The 25,193-nt window shown below is 32.9% G+C and overlaps 2 protein-coding genes across 2 annotated transcripts; both read left to right on the plus strand.

The window, feature by feature from the left end:
- Nucleotides 1-409: 409 nt before the first annotated feature.
- On the plus strand, nucleotides 410-14,282 carry LOC145324605 (jouberin-like). Its single transcript, XM_080167187.1, has 16 exons — nucleotides 410-507; nucleotides 3,781-3,908; nucleotides 4,593-4,623; nucleotides 6,480-6,547; nucleotides 6,781-6,841; nucleotides 7,393-7,472; nucleotides 9,331-9,404; nucleotides 9,935-10,010; nucleotides 10,436-10,493; nucleotides 10,563-10,627; nucleotides 10,729-10,785; nucleotides 11,134-11,175; nucleotides 11,851-11,940; nucleotides 12,377-12,488; nucleotides 13,318-13,404; nucleotides 14,196-14,282. Exons 1-16 carry the CDS (start codon nucleotides 421-423, stop codon nucleotides 14,280-14,282), a joined length of 1,203 nt encoding a protein of 400 aa, XP_080023313.1. The 5' UTR covers nucleotides 410-420.
- A 105-nt stretch (nucleotides 14,283-14,387) lies between these two features.
- LOC145324606 (jouberin-like) lies at nucleotides 14,388-24,364 on the plus strand. Its single transcript, XM_080167188.1, has 15 exons — nucleotides 14,388-14,393; nucleotides 14,734-14,856; nucleotides 15,380-15,483; nucleotides 16,828-16,890; nucleotides 17,476-17,540; nucleotides 18,743-18,825; nucleotides 19,255-19,331; nucleotides 19,505-19,569; nucleotides 20,045-20,145; nucleotides 21,175-21,285; nucleotides 21,768-21,869; nucleotides 22,092-22,139; nucleotides 22,261-22,317; nucleotides 22,834-22,908; nucleotides 23,864-24,364. The coding sequence occupies exons 1-15, from the start codon at nucleotides 14,388-14,390 to the stop codon at nucleotides 23,975-23,977; spliced, it is 1,194 nt and encodes a 397-aa protein (XP_080023314.1). The 3' UTR covers nucleotides 23,978-24,364.
- Nucleotides 24,365-25,193: the final 829 nt, after the last annotated feature.

Below are 25,193 nucleotides of genomic sequence, written 5' to 3' on the forward strand. Positions count from 1 at the left end.
CCCTAAGCCCTATGATAGCGGTGTAAAGCGTCCATTTGCCCATCAGACAACCAACCCTTTGATTGCACAACCTTTGTCAGAGAAGTCCTAACTGTGCATGGAAGTGAGTTGCGCCTGTTTTGGGCCAAGGCATTCCTCCTACTCTAACTATTTTTGTCGCGCACCTAACATAGTAGCAGTAGGAACCATTTTTAACGTCTTTAGTTATGACGCGGTGTTGGACCGAGATTCGAACCTATCACCTTCCCGACGACGAGCGGATGCGCTACGTGTTGAGCCACGGTCGCGGTTTTTTTTATATCCTTATATTTTAAAGTAATATGGTTTTTATGTTTGAAGCTTAAGATTTCAATAATTACTGAACTCATTTAGTTCTCCTTTTATACATTTTTACACATTTATTTTTCTTAGAATTAAAAAATGAGTGACAAAGAAGAGATAGAAATGGAATCAGTAAAGAAAACAAGAAAGAAATCTTCCAAAACTAGAAATGAGGATGATAACAAGGTTATTTATGATTAAAATCTTAAATTTGTTCTCTAAGATATCTGTAACTGCTGAGCCCTCCGAATTTTCCCTTATTTTCCGGCTTAAGCCGTCAGTGAAATTCTTCGCTACAGACATAAAAAGCTAATAGAACTAGCTGTTGTGACACTAGCATCTAAGGGACAAGTAAAAAGGTAGCATGGAATAGCCTAAAACCATCACATGACCTACATGAAGCTTTCCTAAAAGGGGAGAACTAAAACAGTTCAAATGTTATTTAAATTCCAAGCTTCAGACAAAACCTTACTACTGTATATATTAGAATAAACAAAATTATTGTTAGCTTAAACATACTTATTTTGTTATTTTGTAAAAACACTGCTTACAAATGTGCCATAGGTTTAATTTGCAAACGAAAGAAAAAATGAAAATATGTTGTGATTTTTTATGCAAGGAGGGAGAGGACATTGTACAGTAAATTACACTGGTACCCAAAGTTTTCTCATTCATTGACTAAAGATCTTCGGGTACTTTTATCAAACTGTCATTGGTTGACCGTACCGTAGTGTCAAAACTCTTCAACCAATTATGTTAATCTGCATAAGATTAATTTTGTATGTGTGTATGTTTCAATTAAACATATGCCAAATTCTTTTGCTAGCTTTCATTAAGATTTTATGCTTGATTTGTAATTTTTGAAAAATCTAAGAAGGCGTAGTTTAAGGGCTATTTTAATGAAATATTAGCTTCGCTCAAGATGGTATACACAGTGTGTTCGAAGGTGCTTTGACTTTTGTGTCAGAACCTAAATTGGGACATAGTGAATTTCATTACCCTAGATTAGGTAACTAAATTTCACTTTTCAATAAAATCTAAAATGCAGCCGTTTTTGAAAAAATTAGATTTGAAAATTTCAAGTTCAATTTTCATCCCCTAGGAGTTGCCGCATAATCAAGACTAGAAAAGCAAAGACTATTTATTTAAAATTTTGACCAAGTTTCAAATTTTCAAATCTAGTTTTCTAAAAAACGGCTGCATTTTAGATTTTATTAAAAAGTGAAATTATGTTACCTAACCTAGTGTAATGAAATGCACTATGTCCCAATAAATGTAAAAGAGTCGAAGTAAATTTGTTGAAAAACTGCTTGATACAGGATATTGTTTTTGTACTTTGTCGTCCCAGGAATCAATATACCAAACAGATTAATCGGATAGTTAGATCACAAAAAAATAAGCTATTTAAAAAGGTAAAAAATTAACATGTTTAAAATGGTCGTACGGACATTCTGGTAATGATTATAGAGTTGCTACGCTTTCTAAATCGTACCTAACTACTACAGGAATCACCAAGCAAAGCGATAGGACAATTCTAACTTGCCTAAATTAACGAAAAAAAAGCTATCTTTCTCAGACAGACGGACGGACAGAGTTAATTATAGAAAAGCTTCGCTTTTAATAAAATAAAAATAAGTTGAAGGGGAGTAGTTTGTTTGCATGTTTATTACTTTAGGTCTGTTTAGGTCAGGTTTTGTTGAACATTTTTTCTAAAATATTGCTAGGTAGGTTGCGTGATTAAATATATAATATAAATTAGGCATCAAGTTGATTAATCATATGTTATTTATTCAGATATATTCAAAAAGTTCGAATAACAATACTTCTTATCAGAGAGAGAGCGGACAATGGTTTGTTTATTACACTAGTCCCAAAAGTTTTATTATAACATTTTCTTATTCGTTAGCTTAAAAGTTTGCGGACTTTCGTTGCCTTCACATCATTGGGGACTTAAGTAAATTTTGATTGGTTGGTTTATTAAGTTGAGTGTACAAACGTTTCAACCTAAGTTTACACTACATAATGGGTTATTTTGTTTATCGTTATTTTGGATGTGCATCAATTAATCGGCCATTGTATTATCCCTGATCTACTATAGTATACTTATGATATTATAAAAGGAAAGCCTTGCAAAACCAACTAACAAACGTATTGTACAGGTAGAAAAAAAGAATTAGAAATATTACAGCTTTCTCAAAATATACACAAATTCTTATTATAAACCATTCTAAAACAAAATATGAGTACTATATACTACTATACGATTCTAAATAATTTTTTAAAAGTATAAAATGAGTGAAATATTATCCTTATATAAAAGTAACATGATGTCTATTTGTTTGTCTTTACATAAGGATCTCTCTAACCGATGAACTGATATGGTTCTTATTTGTAATGTACATAGTTTCTCATATTTTCATACTTCATGTGTTAATTTTGATCTTGCCCCCTCGCCCTTTTTAATATACACAAAAATTGTCTGAAACCTAACCAGAACAGTACAAAGCATATAAAGTTTCTTAGATCTTAATGAACAGACAAGTACAATTACATCCTTCTTTTGCTATTATACATACTAGCGGCTACGCCTTTAGAGTCCTCTAGGGGCACTTGAGGAGGAGAGAGTCGAATTTAATAACTCAATTTCATATTCTAGATTTTAAAAGAAAAGGAAAAAAAAATTTGGGGGGGACCTCCCCTCTTTTTTAATTTTAGTTAAAGTAATTTAAATTTTTGTTTTCGGGGGGGATTTTAAATTTTTTTTTTTTTTTTGGGGGGGGGGTTGGGGTGTCACACCCCCCAAGAAAATAGTTATAAACCTTCCCGAGACTTATGAGAAGCTACCCTTTTAAGGAGAACCCGATCGGTTGAGCGGTTAGCGAGATCCTTTGGTACAGACACACAGACACACAAACACACAAACAAACAAACACACAAACACACAGACATCCTGTTACTTTAGTATAAGGATTTATTTATCTCAGAATTAAAAAATGAGTGAGAAAGAAGAGATAGAAATGGAATCAGTAAAGAAAACTAGAAAGAAATCTTCCAAAACACGAAATGAGGATGATAACAAGGTTATTTATGATTAAAATCTTAAATTTGTTCTCTGTAAGATATCTGTAACTGCTGAGCCCTCCGAATTTCCCCTAAATTCTAAAAAAATACCTTTTTCAAAGTATTTGACATCAACTTTTAACACTATCTATAATACAAAGTGGAACGATGTATGTCCGTCTGTTAGAAGGGTAAGATATCAATTACAACTGATTGGGGTCCACTTTTCAAGAAGTATAGATACTGGTTCTGCTATTTAGCTATTTTATTCCAACTCCCAAAAGAAAAAATAACTCTCCAATTTTATTTTGAAAATAATAGAAAATCTACACTCTTGAATCTAACAAAACTGGTTTTAATCTTCATATAAATAACTATTATATTAAATGATTTATTTAGGAAAAGAGTAAAGATAAGAAATTGGAAAGAAAGAGGCGAAAGAAAAAGTTAGAATTGGAGGAAAGCGACTCTTTGAATAACAGCACAGCTAGTAATATCATACATAAGAGTGATAATGAAGAAAATAGGTATGTATATATTATTAATAAGGATGACAACATACATAAAAGTATCTCTCTGAATAATAGCACAGCTATTAATATTATACACAAGAGTGATAATGAAGAAAATAGGTATGTATATCATGGATCTAAAGGGATAAGACTATGGCCGATACATTGATGTACATCCCCAATGATGATACTCAAAATTACCCCTTCTGTTGACTACAATTTTTGATTGAAAAATTTGGACTCTTAACTGAATGAACCAACCAACCAAAATTCAATAAAAGTCCCCAATGTTGTTGAACCAACTAACCAACTAATTAAACTGTTGCAGAACATCGAGGTATTTTAGTGGTTAGATATTTTTTTTCATTTATTATCAATAAATCAATAAATATAAGATAATTTGAAAGAATAGTTGAGCAGTTGTTAATTATATGTAGCGAAGCAAAAACTTAAAAATTAGTTTTTTAGGGTTATAATTTTACATAGTATAAGAAATAAGGCTTATGCGTATAATCAAGCAATAATTTTCTAATTTACTAAGAAAGGGTTTCTAAATCTACAAAAAAAAAAAACACTAAAAAAGACCAACAAACATTGTATTACTTTCCATAAAAAATTATAACCTTGAGAAAGTCAAAACAATTTTGAATTAAATTCACAAAGTTTCCCCAAACTTATTTGATTTCATTTAAATTTTAGGATTCGAAATGATATCAGCGATCCAAATAAGGTAACATTAAGTTTGACAACATCCATAAAAGTGATGCGCTAAAATTAGAAGAAAGGAAAAACGAACAATAACAAGTGTCAGAATTTCTAATCTAAACAAAATTGTACTTAAATTTGTTGTAAAATTGCGTAAAAACATTGAGGTTCTTGGGATCATGTTTTAAATGGACGTACGAGTTTTCTGTTAACGATTATAGAGCTGCTACGCTTCTTAAATTGTAATTGATAGTTATAAAAATCATCTTGCAAAGTTTAAAATAAATAGGAAAATTCTAACATCTCTAAAGTAACGGAAAGTGGTATCCGTTACAGACGGACGTACTGACCCTATTTATATAAAAGATTTGTTTTTAACAAGGTTGATTTAGTCCAAAATAGCGCAGCAATAACGGATAACAATACCAGCTTTTTTAAAGAAAAAAAGGAGGATAGTGTAATTTTATCTAGTAGTAGTAGTAGTTGTAGCCCTGATTCTCTGAAGTTAGGACTCAGATGCACACAGAGACTGGAAGTGAGAATCCTTTGGCCAATCTTAGATTGGTAAGCTTCGTGCACAGCTGGTTGTATTCTATGTTACATTACAAGCTGACCCGCAATTCTCGTGGAAGCTACTCAATTAATACATCACCCTGGCCTAGAGTTTTGGCAGGTGTTCCATATTAAGCCACCCTAATTAATGGCTCTCTCATTCGAGGAGCATGGATGAGGGAAAGCATGGTTAAAGCTGCTTGATTGGTAGAATCCTAACTTCCTACAAATCTCCCTCCTTACAACATTAGGGCATCTAAGGGGGAGGTTGCGTGATAATCTGACAAATTGCGATAGCATTTGTCAACCAAGTGTAAAGTCTATGGGGGGGGGGGGGATTTGAACTAGGTTTCTCCCAACTATTGACGGACGAACGTACGATTATAGCAGCTAAGTAATAGAGAAGATGTACTAAGCAAAACTAAGTCGACAACTGATCAACTGAAAACCTAAACATACATTTTACAAAGTCAATCATTTAGACTGCTACAACAATAGATTTGTATTTAGTTATTTATCAGTAGCGGCTTCGCCCCTCTAATAGCCCTTGAAGGATGGAGGGAGGGGGTGCCGACCCACTCCAACTTATATTACTTTTAAAAAATAGTTATAACCTCCTCGGCCCTATGAGTAGGTACACTGAACTGTAAATTAGAACCACGTCGGTTCAGCGATTAACGTGATCATTCGGTACAGACAGACAGACAGACACGCACACAGACAGAGATCCTTTTACATTATTATAAGGAATTTCTTCTAGAATCTTAAAATCTTTGATTAGCATATTGTGTGTGTGTGATTATGTGACCTAAAGACACAACGATATATGTTAGTGAAAATAAGATTAATGTCTTTTTTCAAAGTAACCTTTTTTCCAATTTTGTGTTATTCAATAACTTTTTCCCCCGTATGTAAAAAACTTTGAAATGTCAATATAAATGCAAATTCTAAAATTACATTTTAACCTGCAAACAACTTTTCAATAGCGAAGCTTCTCTAGAATGTCTGTCCGTCTGAAGCTTTTTGAGAAAACATGAATTGCATGGTGTCTGTTTCAGATAGATAGCTGAAATTAAGAGGTTTTTTATGGTCAAAAAATTAAATGTACAAAAAATCGACTAAATTATTTGTAAAAATCCTTTAATTTTAAATTGAATTTACTCTTTTTTTTGGATTGACATTTAAAGAATGTCTGAATAAATATGTAAATTCTACAATTTGTTTGTGAGTTAACCTCTTAAATTTAATTTTATATTTACATCTGAGCTTTGCTACTAACTAATATTGTTATCCTTGTTATACATTTCAACAACTTTTAAATATTTGCAGGCAAAGAAAAAAGACATTAACCCGGCTAAAGAAGAAAAAAGAAAGAGACGTGAGAGAAAGGAAAAAAGGTAATATTATACCAAACTAAATTAGTAAGTTTTTTATCTAATACAGCTATGTTGATTGAAGCTATTGATTCCACACCAAAAGTGATGTAATAAAGGCTAAGGGCGCAAATTAAGTATTTCTTTACCTGTTACATGATATAGCTTTTGGTTAAAATGTACATGTGTATGAATATAATATACAAAAAGTGTTCGATAAGATAAGATCTTTTGATATTATCTTTTTTGTCTATTAGAGAACAATTAGGAGAAAAAGAAGATAAAAACAAAACAAAAGAAGAAAAAGAGGAAAATAAGGTATTGTCAAATTGTTTTGAATTAATATAAAAATATTGTCTTAGTATTTTACCTTAGGTTAGGTTATATTGGGTACAGGGTAGCCCTAAAGGGATAGGGCACTGCAAGTATAGGCAACTTAGGTTTAGGGCCATCAGTAGGGGTTAGCCATAAAGAAAAACAGTTCTAAACTAAGACAAACAGTTTCATTAAAAAAACGCAAATACTTGTTAAGTTTCCCTACTTACTATATTAAACACTAGTGATTACACTCCCCCATAGAAGCCTCTAGGGGCACTTGAGGGGGGGGGGGGGGGTCATTCGACCCCACACTTTCAATTGTAGTTTTTAAATGAAAAAAATTACATTTTTCTTTTTGGGGGGGGGGGAATGTTACTTTATTTTCTAGAACCAATTACTCATGGGAGGGTGGTGACACCCACCCACAAAATAGTTGTAAACCTTACCAGGACCTATAAAAGCTACCATGTAAATGAAAACCATATTGGTTTCTTAGATAGCGAGATTCTTTGGTACAGACAGACAGACAATGAACCCTGTCTATTGTCTAGAATGTTATTGGTGTGTTTGTGCATGAATGTGAAGAACTGAAAATGGACATGCTCATCAGCCATCCTGTTGTTAAAGTCAGGTAAATTGTAGGACGTCCAAGCTTTCAAGAGGAGGGGGGGGGGGATTTATCTTCTTGGGGAGAGATACACCTCTTTATCCCCCAAATGTAATGAACTGAAAATGGACATGCTAACCAGCCATCCTGTTGTTAAAGTCAGGTACATTCTAGGACGTCAAAGCTTTTTAATTTAAGGGGGGGGGGGGGGCTAGAAAATCTTCATACAGGGGTAATTCAAGTTTGTAGGAGGGGGAAACTCCTCAGCCCCCTTGGATGTCCCTATAGGTGCATTGATAGAAAATAGATGGATTCATACAGAGGAATATAGGTAGATATATAAATGGATATATGTATAGCTAGATAGAATAGATTAGATAGATAGGTAGAAAGAAAAATTACATACATAGGAATTTAAGGATAGATTTATAGATAGGATAGATAGACAGATAAATACATAGGTAGATATAAAATAGGTTGATAGATAGATAGATAGTGAAAAGGTTGATAATCCTTGGCATTAATTCGCTTTCATACCTTGCCAAAATGCAATGTTATATTCGTGATTAACTTATATTTCTGCAACATAAAAGGTTGCGTGATTATTTATTTTTGTAGAAAATAGAAGGTTTCGTGAATATTTACAAATATAAGAATTTACATATGCAAGATATTTAACCCTTATACATCGGGGGGGGGGGGGGGGGGCTCCAAGAGCCCCCTCCCCTCTAGTTTTTTCAATCTCATTTTTTTTATAGGTAAGATGGAGAGCTGTGACTTCATGACTTCTTAAGTTTAGTAATTATACGTCGGCAAGAGTTGATTTTATTAGAATATTTGGTTTGTGTCGGTCGTGGTGTACGGCCAAAGTCGGTTGGGTAGCACCAAAATTAGAAAAATTTCTACATTATGACTTTGGTGTATCGGGTAGAAACCTTAGATATCAATGACCTTCTGAGAGAAGTGGTGTTATGACCGTTTGACCGCTCCAAGACCGACTTTTTGACCGTTTTTTTGTCCGGCTTTTACAATAAACATATATCATGAATATCGTGGCTTCTATTACAGCTAGAGACCTATAAATTTATTTGGTAAATCCTTGAGCAACAATAAACAGATATAAATATTAATTGGCGCCGCCAACCGCCGATTTACCGCCGTAACCGCCGTAAATAGCGGTTTTCATTATTTGCCGTTTTTCGGCCTAAAAGTTCGTCCTAAATGTTGGTTATCCTAGCTGCAAAATTGGCCGCTCTACAGCTGTTTTAAAATTCAGCGGCTGGCCGCAAAAAGCGGTTAAGGTGCGGTCTGACCGCTATGACTATGAAAAACAATTTTCTCTATAAATAAACATGAACCACCAGAAAAAATTTTACATCTTTATCTGTAACAGGAGCCGAGATAGAGGGGGGGCCCCCCCCCCCCCCCCCGAGATCTTATAATGTGGGAATTGGGGCCCGATCTGTAAGGGTTAAGAAAATCGAGTCTTCCATGAGCTTATTATTTGATTTTCAGCTGCAAAATCTTAGATAAGCCGCTTCATTGCTATTTTCCGAAGAAACTGATCAGAAATCCAATTAGAGAGGACGACAATGGGCTGTTTATTACACTAGTTTACAAATCTTTTATAAAGTTTTCTTATTCATTCCCTTAAAAACTTTTAATTCACTTTGATAAGTTGATTCATTAAATTGAGTTTCCAAACGTTTCAACCACTAATTGTAATATGCAATAGGTGAAATTGTATGTATGTATCATCATTAAGGATTAATCAGCCATTGTCTTATCCCTTTAGATCCCTGACAGACATCATAAAAAGTATCATTTTTTTAAAATCCGCAGCCTCAAACTTGTTCAATTTTGTAATTTTTTTATATTTTAGTATGGTAAATAGCACAAATGGATTGCTTATACAGAAATCAGATCCTAACAGAAAAGTTACTTCATATTATGAGGGTAAGATTTAATTTTACAAAAATAATTATATTTATTACAAGTGTATCAAGGACAATCCTTATATAAAAGTAGCAGGATGTCTATCTGTACCGTTCGATATCACTAACCAATGAACCGATACGGTTCTTCTTTTCTTTGTAGATTCACAGGTCCTTGGAAGGTTTATAGCCATTTGAAGGAGAGTATCAATACCCTTCCAAAAGAAATCGCCCCCAAATTAAACCACCCCCCCCAAAAAAAAAATTTTTTTTTTTAAAATTTAGTACTAAAATTGAAAATGGAGTGGACGACTTCCACCCCTCTAAAGACCTCTAGGGGCGTAGCCGCTGTTACATAATGAAATTTTAGTTAAGCGCACATGCACATTCTCACCTAGATGTTCAAATAAAATTAAATTATTGGTCTGACTGGGATTAGTTTTACCTCTTTGTTATGAGAATGGCTAACAAAATCTTATTATTTTTTATTTTAATATCCGCCAAAAGCTGTCTTCAGTATGATGCGATAAAAAAAATATTATTATTATTTAGATGGAAAAGTATCTCGAATTCTGCCCCTAATGACTCAACCTTATGATTTTAGAGTTAGAAAAGACATTCAACCAAAGTAAGTTTAATTTTGAAGCAAAACAACATTGTTGCAATTCTTCCACTCGTATAATGAAACATAAAACTTAAGGGCAAACAAATTACCTGATGTATAAATGCCATTTAATTGGTTGATAAGCAATGATAACTTCTCGGAAAAATTAAAGCTTTTTATGTTGTTACATAATAAACTTTTTTTTTTAAATAGCAAAGCCACTTTTAAATTTTTCCCCAAACCCCTGAGAAGGCTAACTGAGGTTTCCTAATCCTTTCAATTAGAGTAACCAGCAACCTCCAGCAGCCCACTCCCCCCCCCCACCCAAAAAAAAGAAGATGAAATCAAAGTGAATTTTCTAAATTTTCAATTAAATAAATTGAAATTTAATCCCACACAAAAAAACTGAAAATTCTCTTTTACCAAAAATTATATTATTATCTTTATAGGTGGGAAGAACTGTTACTGTTTAATGATGATTTTGATTTGGTTATCGAAAAAAATAAGGTAAAATATTCAACTTATATTTATTTTTAAAAAATAAACCTTGTACATAAATGTTATTGTTTTTTTTAGAATTTGATGTTATTCTTTGAAATCATAGATTTTGTACCCATGTCTTTGGCGAAAGAAAACTACAGGTTTATGAAAATATTTCTTTTTAAATTTAAATATTTTTAAAACTTATATGTTTTTGGTTTATTTACTACAAAACTTATAGTATAATAATAAATTTAAATAGGAAACAGAAAGAAAAAGGAGGCTGGTATAATATCGCTTGGGGATTTCTAAAAATTAGGTAATTAAATTTTTCAAAATATACCATAAAGAATAATTCTCATTAAACAAGGATAACGAACATTAACACTTGTAAAGTGTCAGAACTGAATAAGCCGAATATAAATGTTAAGTCCAAACAAAATAGTAAGTAAATTTTTAGCAAAACTTTGTAAATACAGAATACTGTGGTCAAAAATCAGCATGTTTTAAATGTAAGTACGGATATATTAGTAACGATTATAGAGTTGCTATGCTTTCTAAGTCGTACCTAACTGTTAGAGGAATCATCATGCAAAGTTTGAAATCGATAGGACAATTCTAACATGTCTAAATCAAAAATTGTTAATTCTCAAACAAAATGTTGTAGGGAAGAGGAATGGACATCAAAAAGATTTGGTGAAAAAGTCAGGTAGTACAAACTAAAGAATATTTAATTTTTTCATTATTGATACATTGATATTTATCATGGAGACTTTTGGATTATGAAAAGAAAACATAGTAGCAGCTTTTGTTGTATTTTCACAGTCGTTTTTTCAATTTCTTTCCCATGCTCTAATCCTACGGGACAATCATTAACATTTACCTAACCTTACCTAAACTAAAATAACCTATCCAAAGCTACTATGAAAATATGACGAAACCTTCTTCTTTGTTTTCTTTCCATTATCCAGACTTTTTCTTCTTTGTTGCCAAAATTTATTTTGACTAAATAAAAGCTTTGCTAAATTCAAAAGTTAATGAATTTTTGACAATTAAAGTATTAAAAATGGCACAATCCTAATAAAAATGTAACAGGATGACTGTATGTTTGTAGATTAAAATCTCGCTAGCTACTGAATTGACAAGATTCTATTATACATTAAAGTTTCTTATAGGTCCAGGGAAGTTTAACAACAATTTTGGAGGAGAATACCTGAACCCTATTATTTGAAAAAAAACATTTCCATCCCCAAAAATGTAAAGTTTAGGTTAAACCCCTCCCCCTCCCTTAAAAGCTCCTAGAGGCCTATATGTGATGATCCAAATACATTCAAATAACATTTTGTTTACATTTTTATCATCATAGAAATTTTAATTTAATTAGGTTACAGTTATTCAAACCAGATTCCACATCCTATAAGGAAGACGGGGGAAATTCTGCTGGCATTTGGAATACATGGAAAAACAGTAAGAGGTACTATTCAAGACAAGAGTATATTAGAGACTGCAGCTTTTTCTAGTGCCTATAAAAAAGGGAATAAATTGTAAAACTTTTGGCCGAAATGTACCAAATGACGTATAATTTAAATAATCAATTTTTATAATATGACGTCATTTGGGATACTATATTTAAAGTTACCCCCTTTTTATAGGCACAATAAAGAGCTTCTTAAGGATTAGCCAATTTGCTGTTTATTTGAATGATATTAATTTCTCATGATAGTCATAAGTTGGGCAATAAAATAATACAAATAGATGTAATAATCACACAACTACCTGGTTCCAGTGGTGGGGAACTTTGTTGTCTGTTCGCTAATCGTTTTCTAATCTTTCAAAGGGACTTGGTTGTTTTAATATTTCCGACGCTATTGGCTGATATTCAAAGACCCAATCAATACTTTATATAATAGGAAGAAGTATCCCTCGACCTTATGGATAACTATAGAGCCAGTGCCTCCACCAAATTCCTCAGAACCCACACTCAGAAGTATGGCTCCAACCCAGCCTGAATTAGGATTTAAGGTTAGTTATTTTCATAGCTATGAATAACTATAGAGCCAGTACCCCCACCTAATTCCTCAGAACCCACACTCAGAAGTATGGCTCCAACCCAGCCTGAATTAGGATTTAAGGTTAGTTATTTTCATAGTTATGGATAACTATAGAGCCAGTACCTCCACCAAATTCCTCAGAACCCACATTCAGAAGTATGGCTCCAACCCAGCCTGAATTAGGATTTAAGGTTAGTTATTTTCATAGTTATGGATAACTATAGAGCCAGTACCTCCACCTAATTCCTCAGAACCCACACTCAGAAGTATGGCTCCAACCCAGCCTGAATTAGGATTTAAGGTTAGTTATTTTCATAGTTATGGATAACTATAGAGCCAGTACCTCCACCAAATTCCTCAAAACAAACTCTCAGAAGTATGGCTCCTGAATTAGGATTTAAGGTTGGTCGTTTTCTGATAGATATATTGAAGAATCTATTCTAGTCATGTTTTCTTTCATTGAAATTTCATGAAAACTTAAAACCAACTCTCTTATGCCATTATAAGTTTTTTTTGCTTTTTTCTTTTTTCTTAAAAGAGCCTTTAGTATCTAGGCTAGAGGCGAAGCTGCTAGTTACTTTATAAAATAGGATATATTCTTAGTTTGGTCCGACAGTGAATGATGGATCTCCAAGCAAAGATGAGAAAGATACATTGCCTTATCCCTTTAGACCCCTGTATTTAGCTATATACATTCTTAGTTTGGACCGACAGAGAATGATGGATCCCCAAGCAAAACATGAGAAAGAAACATTGTCTTATCCCTTTAGATCCCTGTATTTAGCTATATATATTCTTAGTTTGGACCGACAGTGAATGATGGATCTCCAAGCAAAGATGAGAAAGAAACTTTCAAATGGTCAAGATTACCTGGACAACCTTATAAGGTAAGGATTCAATCCATACCAGACAATGGCCAATAAATTGATGTACATTCCCAATGATAATACACAAGATTATTCCCTCTGTAGATTACAATTAGAGATTGAAAAGTTTGAACTCTCAACTTAATAAACCAACCAATCAAAAGTACCCAAAGTTGTTAAGCCGAAGATATTATAAAACGTTAGGGACAAATGTAATAAACAGCCCAATGTCCCCTCCCTCCCTGTATTTACACTATTTTAGACAATTGAGACTAGGGTTGGGGACTCTTCTCCCCACACCACATATTAATTTATTAAATAAAACGGAAAAATTTAGTGAGAGATTTTTTTTTTTTTGAAAGAGCGAAAGCTTTTTATAGTGCCTATAAAAATGACGATTAACACTGGACTACCCTTGGTCAATCAAAATATTTACTGGCTTGCCATTTGAATTTAGTCTGTGTATTGCCCTATCCTTGGTCATTATTATTGTATTTTTATAGTCAGAGGGGTAGACTTTTAGAAGTTACATTTTACTATTTAAAAGATAAGATAACTCAAGGAAGACAATTAAAGTCCCTAAACAAATTATGACGTCATTCGATAAAATGACCAATATGGGAGGCAAGTATAAATTTTACCATTAGTCAATTACAGTGTATACTAGCCTCTCATTGGTTATTTTATCGTTTGACGTCATAATCTGTTGAGGGACTTTATTCGTCTTCTAATTCAAGCAGCAAACAAGCTGAGTAGCTTTCATATTAAATACAAACATAAAGATTAAGATTATTATTATTTTTATTGTGAAGATTCCGAACACTGGTAGCCTGGAGATAGACTCTGGTTCTCGAGGCTGTTCTGCCCTGGCTTTCTCTCCAGATGGTCATCAGGGATAACATTATAATTTAATTTTTAATTTTTCATGTTAGTTGTTTATAGAAGTTATCTTTGGATTATGTTATAAATAACTTTTGGAGGGTGTATTCTAGGGTCAAGTTCTCATGGAGGTGTCGAGGTAACCTTCCCAAATAATTATAAACTTTCCCTGAACCTATATGATATGTCACTATAGTAGAGAACCATATAATTTATTCATTAGACAGACACATACACAGATATCATGTAAGAATCAAGAACATATATTTAACTGAAAAGCGGAGAGACTGAGTTATATATTATAAGAACATTGGTGATGGAAGTTTTATTGACCAACAGACAGATTGAGTTCAACCCATTCGTTAATTGTCCAGATAAATCTTCATAAAAAATGGCTAGCTGTTTATCTTTTATGGGAGCCGAAAATGTAGAGTAGTCTTAATGCCTGAAATATAATGGTCTATATCTCAGTTGTCAGTTGGTATAGCCAGTCAGACGACCTCCCACATCAGAGTGTACCACATCCCCTCAGGAGTTCTGGTCACTCAACTTTCTGAACTCTATGGTCTCATCTATGAGATCAAATTTCATAAGGTAAAACTAGGGATATTAAAAAGTTTTAACACTAAAAGTAAAATTAACCAATCAAAATTTTCTAAAAGTATAAAAAGTTTTTGAGCTAACTTATAAGATAAAGGTGGTTACAAAACTTAGCGTACCAGTGTAATCATCATAAGAAGGGTTTTAAAAACGTTTGGATGATCTAAAATGCGTCTCAAGCGTTCCTTTATACATCTTTAGATACTTTAAAACTATACTAAAAAAAGCTCCTGCAAAGCCAAGGCATTCCTTTGATGATATATATTATACCTCTTAGATATCTTATAGACTGGGAACTTTATTTCCAGTATGGCTTCGAAACCGATTGATATATGCTGGTTTAGAGCTAGTTCTCAGCCATAATAAAAAATCATTTTTAGCTGCGTATTACAAAATTTTTAGACATATATTACAATAAAAATACCAATTTAACAAAAATGGTTTTAATCTTATCATTTTTTATTTTAATATCCGCGGAAACCTGTCTATAATACGAAGCGACACATAACTATTATAGGATGGTTTGATGTGTGCAGCTGTAGGGGATGGATCTGTACCTATCTGGAACTTCAATACCTGGAACCTGGTCTGCAAGCTTTCACATCCATCTTATATTTACAGGTTTTAGGCCATTTTCTTCTTCAAAATAGAATCGGAGAATCACAATACATTAATAAAGACCATAATGAAAAATCAAAGAGAAAGAGGGGGCGATGGGCTGTTTATTACACTAGTCCCCAAAGTTTTAAAATAACGTTTTCTTATTTGATAGCTTAACAACTTTGGGGGCTTGGTAAATTTTAATTGGTTGGTTATTTAAGTTGAGTGTTCAAACATTACAAAAAAATAATTTTAATCTGCAGAATGGGTAATTTTGTGCTAAATCATTCGAAATGTACATCAATTTATCGATCATTGTCTTATCCCTATAGATCTGTGATGAAAAATGCTATAAAGTAAAAGTCAATATTTGAAAAAGACAAATATATTCAGATCTACAATATATTTTTAGTAGCGAAGCTACTCTATAATTCACTTTGTCCGTCAGTCCGTCCGTCAGTCCGTAACGCTATGGGGGAAATGGGATTTACTCAGCTCATATAAAAGATAGAAAGCTGAAATTTTTTGACAACATTCCCATCATTAAGGAGCACAATTAACTATAAAACATCAATGGCGGTCGGACGGCTTTTTAGCAGGTTTTATGCTATTTTTTTATTTTCCACATTTTTCCTCATATCTTTGGTGTTTATGGTCCGATTTTCAAACTTTTTTCAGTTAGATATATTAAAATTAAATTTTCCGTCGTTTGGAGAACCAACAATGACGGTCAGACTGCCTTTTTGCAGGTTTTTGGCTATTCTTATATTTTTTATATTTTCCCCCATATCTTTGGTGTTTATGGTCCGATTTTCAAACTTTTTCCAGTTAAAGATATTAAAATTAAATTTTCCGTCGTTTGGAGAACCAACAATGACGGTCAGACTGCCTTTTTGCAGGTTTTTGGCTATTCTTATATTTTTTATATTTTCCCCCATATCTTTGGTGTTTATGGTCCGATTTTCAAACTTTTTCCAGTTAAAGATATTAAAATTAAATTTCCCATCGTTTGAAGAAAACAACAATGACGGACAGACTGCCTTTCTGCAGGTTTTTGGCTATTTTTATATTTTTTACATTTTCCCCCATATCTTTGGTGTTTATGGACCGATTTTCAAAATTTTTTCAGTTAAAGATATCAAGATTAAATTTCCGGTCATTTGAAGAAATCAACAATGACGGTCAGACTGCATTTTTGCAGGTTTTTGGCTATTTTTGTATTGTTTACATTTTCCCCTAAATCTTTGGTGTTTATTTTTGAAGAAAACAACAATGACCGTCAGTCCCATCCACGAAATTTTGTGCTTCGCTACTTATGGATGTTGTCATCCTTGTTAATACATTGTTTGTTTGAACTTTTTTCAGTGCTTCATTCAGCCCGAAAACAAGTACAGTATTAGTCACAGCTGGATTTGATAGGGTTATCAGGTAAAGTATATTTTACTAGAGAGATAGGAGGCTGTTTATTACACTAGTCCCTAAAGTTTTATAATAGCGTTTTCATATTCGTTGGCTTAACAACTTTGGGGAGTTTAAATTCCATTGGTTTGTTCATTTAATTCAAATGTTTCAACCTATAATTTTCATCTACAGAAGGGGTAATTTTGTGTATCAGTTTAAGTTTGTGAATAGCAAAACTACACTATAATTCCCAATGTCTATCTTTTCATCCTTGCTGTTTCCCTTCTTTTGCATGTCTGTATCCATGAAAAGCCTTAGAAAAAATTATTTTTTTTATTAAAAAATGTAATAAGTTTAATTCACTACTACAGTTGTTGATCTTGTATTGTTTTAGACAAATTTAAACCCATTTTGATGCTTTGACTAAAACAATACGGGATCAACAATGTAGTAGTGAATTAAATTATCTTATTGAATGCAAAACTTTTCTTTGGGAAAGGTTTAGTGTTTCAGCAGATTTTGAAATTAAATGAATAATTTCAATGAGGGTTAAGGGCGGCTGCCGTGCAGCTGCAGAGCCAACATTTGTATTTGATTTATTATTTTGTTTAGAATCTGGAGAAAATCTCGAGATACTTCTGAGACTCTTGCCTACAGTGTTATCCAAGAGCTTTCAGGTATCCGCATAATAAAGTAACATGATCTGTGTATCTGTCTGTACCGAAGGATCTTGAATTGCTGTACAGATCAAATATCTACATATTTTCAGGGCTATGCAACCACAATTTTTTTTGAAAAGTTTGGTTATGGCTACAGACTTTTTCAATGATTACTTTACCTTTCATCTGTAGTAATCTTCAGGTATCTATATAGATAAGACAATGGCCGATAAATTGATGTACATCCCCATTAATGACACCCAAAATTACCCCTTCTGTAGATTAAAATTAGTGTTTGAAACGTTTGAACACTCAACTGACTGAAAAAAATTTACTAACTTTCTCAAAGTTGTTAAGCCAACAAATAAGAAAATGTTATTATAAAACTTTGTGGACTAGTGTAATAAAACAGCCATTTTCATCTTTCTCTCTCGATCTGAGCAATTTTAGTTTATTTTGGGTTTATTGGCTCAACAACTTTAGGGACTTTTATTGAGTTTATATGGTACACCGACAAACGTCCTACCGCGACAAACGTCCTAAACCTCATAATGCGACATACATCCTAATGCGACAAACCTCCTAAAAGACATACCCCCTAATGCGACAAACCACCTAAAGGGACAAACATCCTAATGCGACATTTCTTAAGTAAAACGTCCTAAAATTTTTCAAAAGTTATTAAATAAAAAATCTTCCAAAATTTGAGGACAAAATCCACCACTGCTGTTAAAAAAGTTGAAAAATAAAATCCAATATGGCGATAAAACACACAGGGACGAAATTCAAAACCGAAATTTCTTTCTTGAATAACTTTGTCCACAAGGTGAAATTTAAAAATCCGTCCGACAGTTGTCCCAAAGTCTGTGTTGGCTACCCAACGGCATGGTTTCGAACCCGATACATCCTTGCATTAAAAATATCGACCCTTACCTCACACTTAATAAATGTGATATCACTTGAAAAAGTTTTTAGGAGGTTTTACTTAAGAGATGTCGCATTAGGAGGTTTGTCGTTTAGGAGGTTTGTCGCTTAGGACGTTTGTCGTTTAGGAGGTTTGTCGGATTAGGATGTTTGTCGCATTAGGACGTTTGTCGTAGTAGGACGTTTGTCGGTGTACCGTTTATATGAGTAATTTTGTGTATCAATATTGGAGATGTACATTGATTTATCCGCCATTTTCTTATCCCTTTAGATCCCTGAATGATTATATATTTCAGGTCATAACAGTCACATAACAAAGGTATTGTTCGATGCAGAAGCTGGATTTCTATTTTCTGGAGACCACATTGGATGCATCAAGGTAAGGAAGCGATGAAAAGTGTCACGTGTGACGTCATAAAAATACGTCTAAATAGGAGGGATGAGAGAAGTAGTGGGAAAAAACCTCTAAACAAGAGATGATTAAGACGCATTTTTATGACGTCACAAATGACACTTTCCAGCGCTTCTTAGGTGAGATATTTTACATTTAAATTTCTTCATTGCTCTTATCCACAAAGATTCAAACTCTTATTCTATTTGATTATAGACAAATTGAAGAAGAAAATGGTATTTAAAATTGTATGAAGTTCAAAAACTCATTCTCAAAAAACTTCATACAGTCCCTGGTTTGTTTTAGGCTATTTATTTTTGGAATTAAGCCTTGATACCTCTGAATGCTAGGGACACATTCTCTAATAGTTGAAAAAGTATTATAATTTATTTGAAAATAAAACAACATTTATTCTAGGTTTGGGAAGGACCAGAAGTGAAGGATCCAAATATGCTGGAATCCTCTACAGATTCTTACCAACAAGCTCCTGAAATGTATGCTTAATCAATTTATCAATTTGTTTATTTATACCGGAGGATCTCAATTAAAAAATATCTAGTGTACGGTTTATAAAAATTGCTCACAACTTTAAAGTGTTTAATTTACATAACAAAATATAGTGAAATTTATTATTCTCCTATTATTAAAAAAAAATTTATTTATATAGAAACTGGAGTTTCCGACGGGAATACCATGTAGAGAATCCTATCTGTAACCTGTCATTACATCCAGGTAAAGATTGGTAAATTTGTTTAATACCAATAGTAGCTTCGCCCTTCGGGACTTTTCCTCCTGGAGAGGAAAATTCATGAAAAATTGCACTCATATTTATTAAGAGTTATTTTTTTCCTTTTTTGTGAGATATGCTCCCCCCCTCCTCCACCCCAAGAAGATAGCATAAAACCACCGCAGGATCAGTATCTATATTCCCAGAGATTTTGAGCTACAGACAGGGATAAAAAATTATAAACCTACCAATTATGTTATATATTATATTTTAGTCAAAATTAGACAAATTCATAAAAAAAATTCAATATTGCCATTACAAGTTATAATACATGTAGACAATTAAAACAGCCTCATAGTGCCTTATAAAAATGACGCCCTGCAATACAAATGACCATTGAGAGGCTGGTATACATTTTACCATTAGATGTATACTGGTCTAAGTTATAAGTAGACGATTGTATCTTTTCAATGTTTGTAGGTGGACGACGACTTTTAGTGCACCGTATAAATCCTACAGATCCTTTGTCTATGATAGACCTCAGAAACGGAACTTTTATGCAGAAATATCAGGATATTCAGGTAGATAGATAGATAGATAAGACAGACAGGTAGATAGATAGATAAACATCCCTTTAAATCCCTCTTACCGCACGTTCATGTATAGAAAATTATATAGGAAAAAAGATAAATACAGACACAAAAACAACAACTGTACTTGACTACATTTTTTAGACCTGGGTCAGGTTGTATATCTCCATGTGGAACCTTGGTGCTAGCTGGATCTAATAACTACTGGACAAAATATTTTAGACTTTCCGAGTACCTGGGTCAAGTTGTATATCCCCATGTGGAACCTTGGTACTTGTAGGATCTAATAACAACTGGACAATATATTTTAAACTTTCCGAGTACCTGGGTCAAGTTGTATATCCCCATGTGGAACCTTGGTACTTGTAGGATCTAATAACAACTGAACAATATATTTTAAACTTTCCGAGTACCTGGGTTAAGTCGTATATCGTCATGAGGAACCTGGGTCCTGGCAGGATATAATAACAACTGGACAAAATATTTTAGACTTTTTGAGTTCCCGGGACTATTTATATATTTCCATGTGGAACCTAGATGCCTGATGGATCTAATAACAACTGGACAAATATTTAGACGTTCTGAGTACCTGGATAAATCTGTATATCTCCATGTGGAACCTAGGTGCTAGCTGGATCTAATAACTACTGGACAAAATATTTTAGACTTTCCGAGTACCTGGGTCAAGTTGTATATCCTCATGTGGAACCTGGGTGCTCGAAGGATCTAAAAACAATTGGACAAAAATACTTTATACTTTCCGAGTATCCAGGACTAGTTTTATATCTCCATGTGGAAGTTGATTGCTAGCTGGATCTAATAAAAACTGGACAAAATATTTAGACTTTCCGAGTACCAGGGTCAAGTTGCATATCTACATGTGGAACCTGGGTCTTGGCAGGATCTAATAACAACTGGACAAAATATTTAGACTTTCCGAGTTCCTGGATCAAGTTGTATATCTCCATGTGGAACCTAGGTACTTGTAGGATCTAATAACAACTGAACAAAATATTTTAGACTTTCCGAGTACCTGGGTCAAGTTGTATATCCCCATGTGGAACCTGGGTCCTAGCTGGTTCTAATTCTGGATATACAATTCTTCTCAATACTGATACTGGCATTAAAAAGGTAAGAAATATAAAGATTTATGTTGTTTTTTTAAATGTTCATGGTAATATCTAACTCCATCTCGCACCCAATTAGTTTTTGCTTTAGTTAGGTTATGTTAAGAAAGTAAATATGGAGGCTAATGTGATTTTTACTAATTGATTCGAGAAATTGGCAATTCAGTACTTAAAAAACCTGAAACATACTTCTTGGTATAAGAAAACAGAAGCATTTTAATTCAGGGAGGGAGGGGACATTGGGCTGTTTAACTAGTCTTATTCGTTGGCTTGACATTTTTGGGGATTTTTATTGAATTTTGATTGCCTGGTTCATTAAACACAGTGTCAAAACTTTTCAACTATTAAGTGCAATTTTATAGAAGTGGTAATTGTGTGTAATATCATTCAGAATGTACATTAATTAATCGGCTATTGGCTTATCCCTTTAGATCCCTGGGTATACCTAACATTAATTAGTTTTAACTATATCTTATATTTATTTAGCATGTGTACAGCAATGTGGCTTACAGTGGGCCTGTCTCGGCAGTACAATTTCATCCAATGGAGAATGCCTTGGCCATTGCTAGTTCCCAACCTTTTAGCAAGGTATGTTCAATTCTTTCAAAGGTTCAAACATGGACATGTAGGTACATTATTTTGTCAAGCCAATTAAAAGTTACTATTACTCATACAAGATTATAATCTGCAAACTAAAAATAATTCATTAATAAGGCTTCTAGTATGATAATCCTTAAAAGTTTCATATACATTGTTAGAAAATTTTTTAAGAACAGATATTACAAATTATTAATAAGCTTTTTATGTTAGGTTCATTTCTTCATGTATGACAAAGCAAAAGATGCTAAACTCATAGAGGTAAACAATGTTAAAACAATATATTTTAAAAACCATACATATTGATATTAAGTTTCAAACACTCAAAAATCTTGATTAATACAAAAATTAACATCTTTAAGACTTAACAAATGCTATTCAGGACCAAAAAATATTATCAACACCAAGAGAAGAAAAATCCAAGTATCCTTTCAATCAGGTATTGTAATTTAATAATAGTTATTTCTCGCGTAGTATTATAAACAGTTTTCCGCGGATATCAAATGTACAATTATAAGATTAAAAACAAAATAACTGAAAAATGAATATGAGTAATAATCATTTGGATGCAAGACTGTGTGTTTGAATATAAAACTATTAATGAAAGTTTGAACTACTGGAAGTTTTACTTGAGCTTTGCAAGCACAGGGCAAATCTACACTACATAATTAGAGAGGACATTGGGCTGTTTATTACACAAGTCTCCAAAGTTTTATGATTATTCGTTGGAATTACAACTATGTTTACATTAATAAATTTTGATTGGTTTATTTATTAAGTTGAGTGTTTAAACGTTTCAAGCATTTGTCTTAATCTATATTCAAAAGGGGTTATTTTGTCTAACATCAATCAATGGGAATGTACATTGAAAAATTGGCCTTTGTCTTATCCCTTTAGATTGAATTGCATAAAATCTTATGATATTAGTAGTCTATAATATTTAATTGATTTTCAGGTTGCAAAGTTGATAGCAGAAAAATCCATGGAAGAGCGAGCCACAAAGCTACCTAGTCTACCAGTTGACCTACAGGTATGTATCACATCCCTGGAATCTAAAGGGATAAGACAATGGTCGATAGATTGATGTACATTCTCAATGATGATACACAAAATTACCCCAACTGTAGATTACAATTAGTGGTTGAAACGTTTGGCCAATCAACCTAATAAACTAACCAATTAAAATTCAATAAAAGTCCCAAAGTTAGTAAGCCAACGAATAGGAAAACGTACTTATAAAACTTCGGAGATAAACAGCCCAATGTCCCCTCCCTCCCTGATCACATCCACGTGTTGTTTGGTCCGTCCAATACATGTCATAACCAAAGATGTTACCAAATATTACACTCTGCCGCATTGAATGAACAATGTATAAGGAGAATGAGAAAAGTTATGCCTTGGCCTATTACAAGCTATTTAACTATGATTTGTCGTTTTCATTTCAAGACTTCTGCATTACAATTGAAACAGGGCAATTTCCCCCTGTTCTTTCCTGCTGGTAACAGATTAAGTATTGATGTATAACCAAGACAACTACCTGTATTCATTATTGGAGACATTTTTCGTCTGTCCGCCAGCAAATTGGTTTCGTTAATCTATATCTACTTGACTGTGTAATTATTACCAACGCTATTGGCTGATATTCAATTCCTGAAAGATTTCGAACTAAATATTTTTTCTGTTATTAAAAGACTCAATTAAAGTCAGCACAGGGTCTACGGAGTGAGGACATACAGATATTTAACCCCTTTCCCTCTCTATTGTTTTACTCTAATCTGATACCTTATTTCACAGGAAAATGATAAGACAATGGACGATATATTGATGTACATCCCCAATGACCAAATTACCAAATCTGAAGATTTAAATCATATTGGTTGAAAAGTACCAAGTTCAATAAAAATACCACAAGTTTTTGAGCCAACAAATAAAACAACATTTTAATTTACCAATGTTCTCACCTTTTGAATTTATTTTTATTTTAGGATATTGTAGCAAAGCTGAACAATGCTATCAGAGAACAGAAACTTAGTATGCAGGCGAATGCTGCTAGCAACCAGGAGTATTTTACAACAAACACAGAAGAAAAGGAAAACTAATTATGCAGGCGAATGCTGCTAGTAACCAGGAGTATTTTACAACAAACACAGAAGAAAAGAAATACTAAGTATGCTAGCAACCAGGATTATTTTACAAACAGCCAGAAAAGGAAAACTAAGTATGCTAGCAACCAGCATTATTTTACAACAAACACAGAAGAAAAGAAGTACTAAGTATGCTAGCAACCAGGATTATTTTACAAACAGCCAGAAAAGGAAAACTAAGTATGCTAGCAACCAGGATTATTTAACAAACACAGAAGAAAAGGAAAACTAAGTATGCTAGCAACCAGGATTATTTAACAAACACAGAAGAAAAGGAAAACTAAGTATGCTAGCAACCAGGAGTATTTTATAACAAACACAGAAGAAAAAGAAAAGTAGTATAAATTACCTTAAATTTTATAATCTTATTTGTTGTTTGTTATTAGTGTACCTATGTAATATATGTGCTCTTAAAGACGTCCAAGCTTTTTTATTGGGTTGAGGGGGAGGAATTTGTTACCCCTCAACAAATTAAAGGGTGAGGGAACTACACTTTTATCTGATTTATTGATAAATCTAAATCATGCTTTTCATTTAATTTTCGCATGTTATGCTAATATGTGATCTTGTTATTAATTAACTGTACCTATTTTATGATTTTGAAATAATATTCATAGTCACATTTTTAATTTTCAATTAGAATATGTGCTTTAAAAAGTTATTAACTAACCTATCAAATCCACCAACTCTAATAATATATTTAAATATAAAATTTCTTGTAATATTCCCTGGCTATTGAGTAACTCTTACACCTTATTTTGACCTCCTTTTGTCGTTTTGTTTTCCTGTCACAGAAATCCAAGGGGGCGGGTGGACCCTTTCAAACTTTTACAAAAACATTAGATTGACCCTTCAAACCTTTAAAACCACTCATATTACTCCCTAGAAACTGTTGCCAGTACTTGGTATCTCTATGATAATTATCTTTTTTATGTTTCGCTCTTTATGTATGTTGTCATCCTTGTTATTTTTTATTATACATTTATATAAAGTTTTTTTATGTGTGGTTAAAAATAAATAAAAAATCGACGTTTAGAAGCTTTCTACGTTTATGATATTATATATAATTTTAACTTAACAGAATTAAAGATAATTGCATTTAAAACTTTTGTTTATCTGTTAGATTTATTTTAAATGCGAGTCTTACAGAAGGCTCAACGTAGCAGCGCGC

The sequence above is a fragment of the Acartia tonsa genome, chromosome 7 (assembly GCF_053477335.1).
Source record: "Acartia tonsa isolate MP-2025a chromosome 7, ASM5347733v1, whole genome shotgun sequence".
Taxonomy (NCBI): domain Eukaryota; kingdom Metazoa; phylum Arthropoda; class Copepoda; order Calanoida; family Acartiidae; genus Acartia; species Acartia tonsa.

What these genes read in the sequence shown, in the direction of transcription:
- LOC145324606 (XM_080167188.1), top strand. An exon ending in TAACCTGTCATTACATCCAG is followed by an intron (nt 19,570 to 20,044) that starts GTAAAGATTGGT and finishes CAATGTTTGTAG; the next exon opens with GTGGACGACGACTTTTAGTG. An exon ending in GTCTACCAGTTGACCTACAG is followed by an intron (nt 22,909 to 23,863) that starts GTATGTATCACA and finishes TTTTTATTTTAG; the next exon opens with GATATTGTAGCAAAGCTGAA.
- LOC145324605 (XM_080167187.1), top strand. Translation starts at nt 421, where the DNA reads ATGAGTGACAAAGAAGAGATAGAAATGGAATCAGTAAAGAAAACAAGA. An exon ending in AAGAAAAAGAGGAAAATAAG is followed by an intron (nt 6,842 to 7,392) that starts GTATTGTCAAAT and finishes TCTATTGTCTAG; the next exon opens with AATGTTATTGGTGTGTTTGT. An exon ending in ACATGGAAAAACAGTAAGAG is followed by an intron (nt 11,941 to 12,376) that starts GTACTATTCAAG and finishes TTTATATAATAG; the next exon opens with GAAGAAGTATCCCTCGACCT.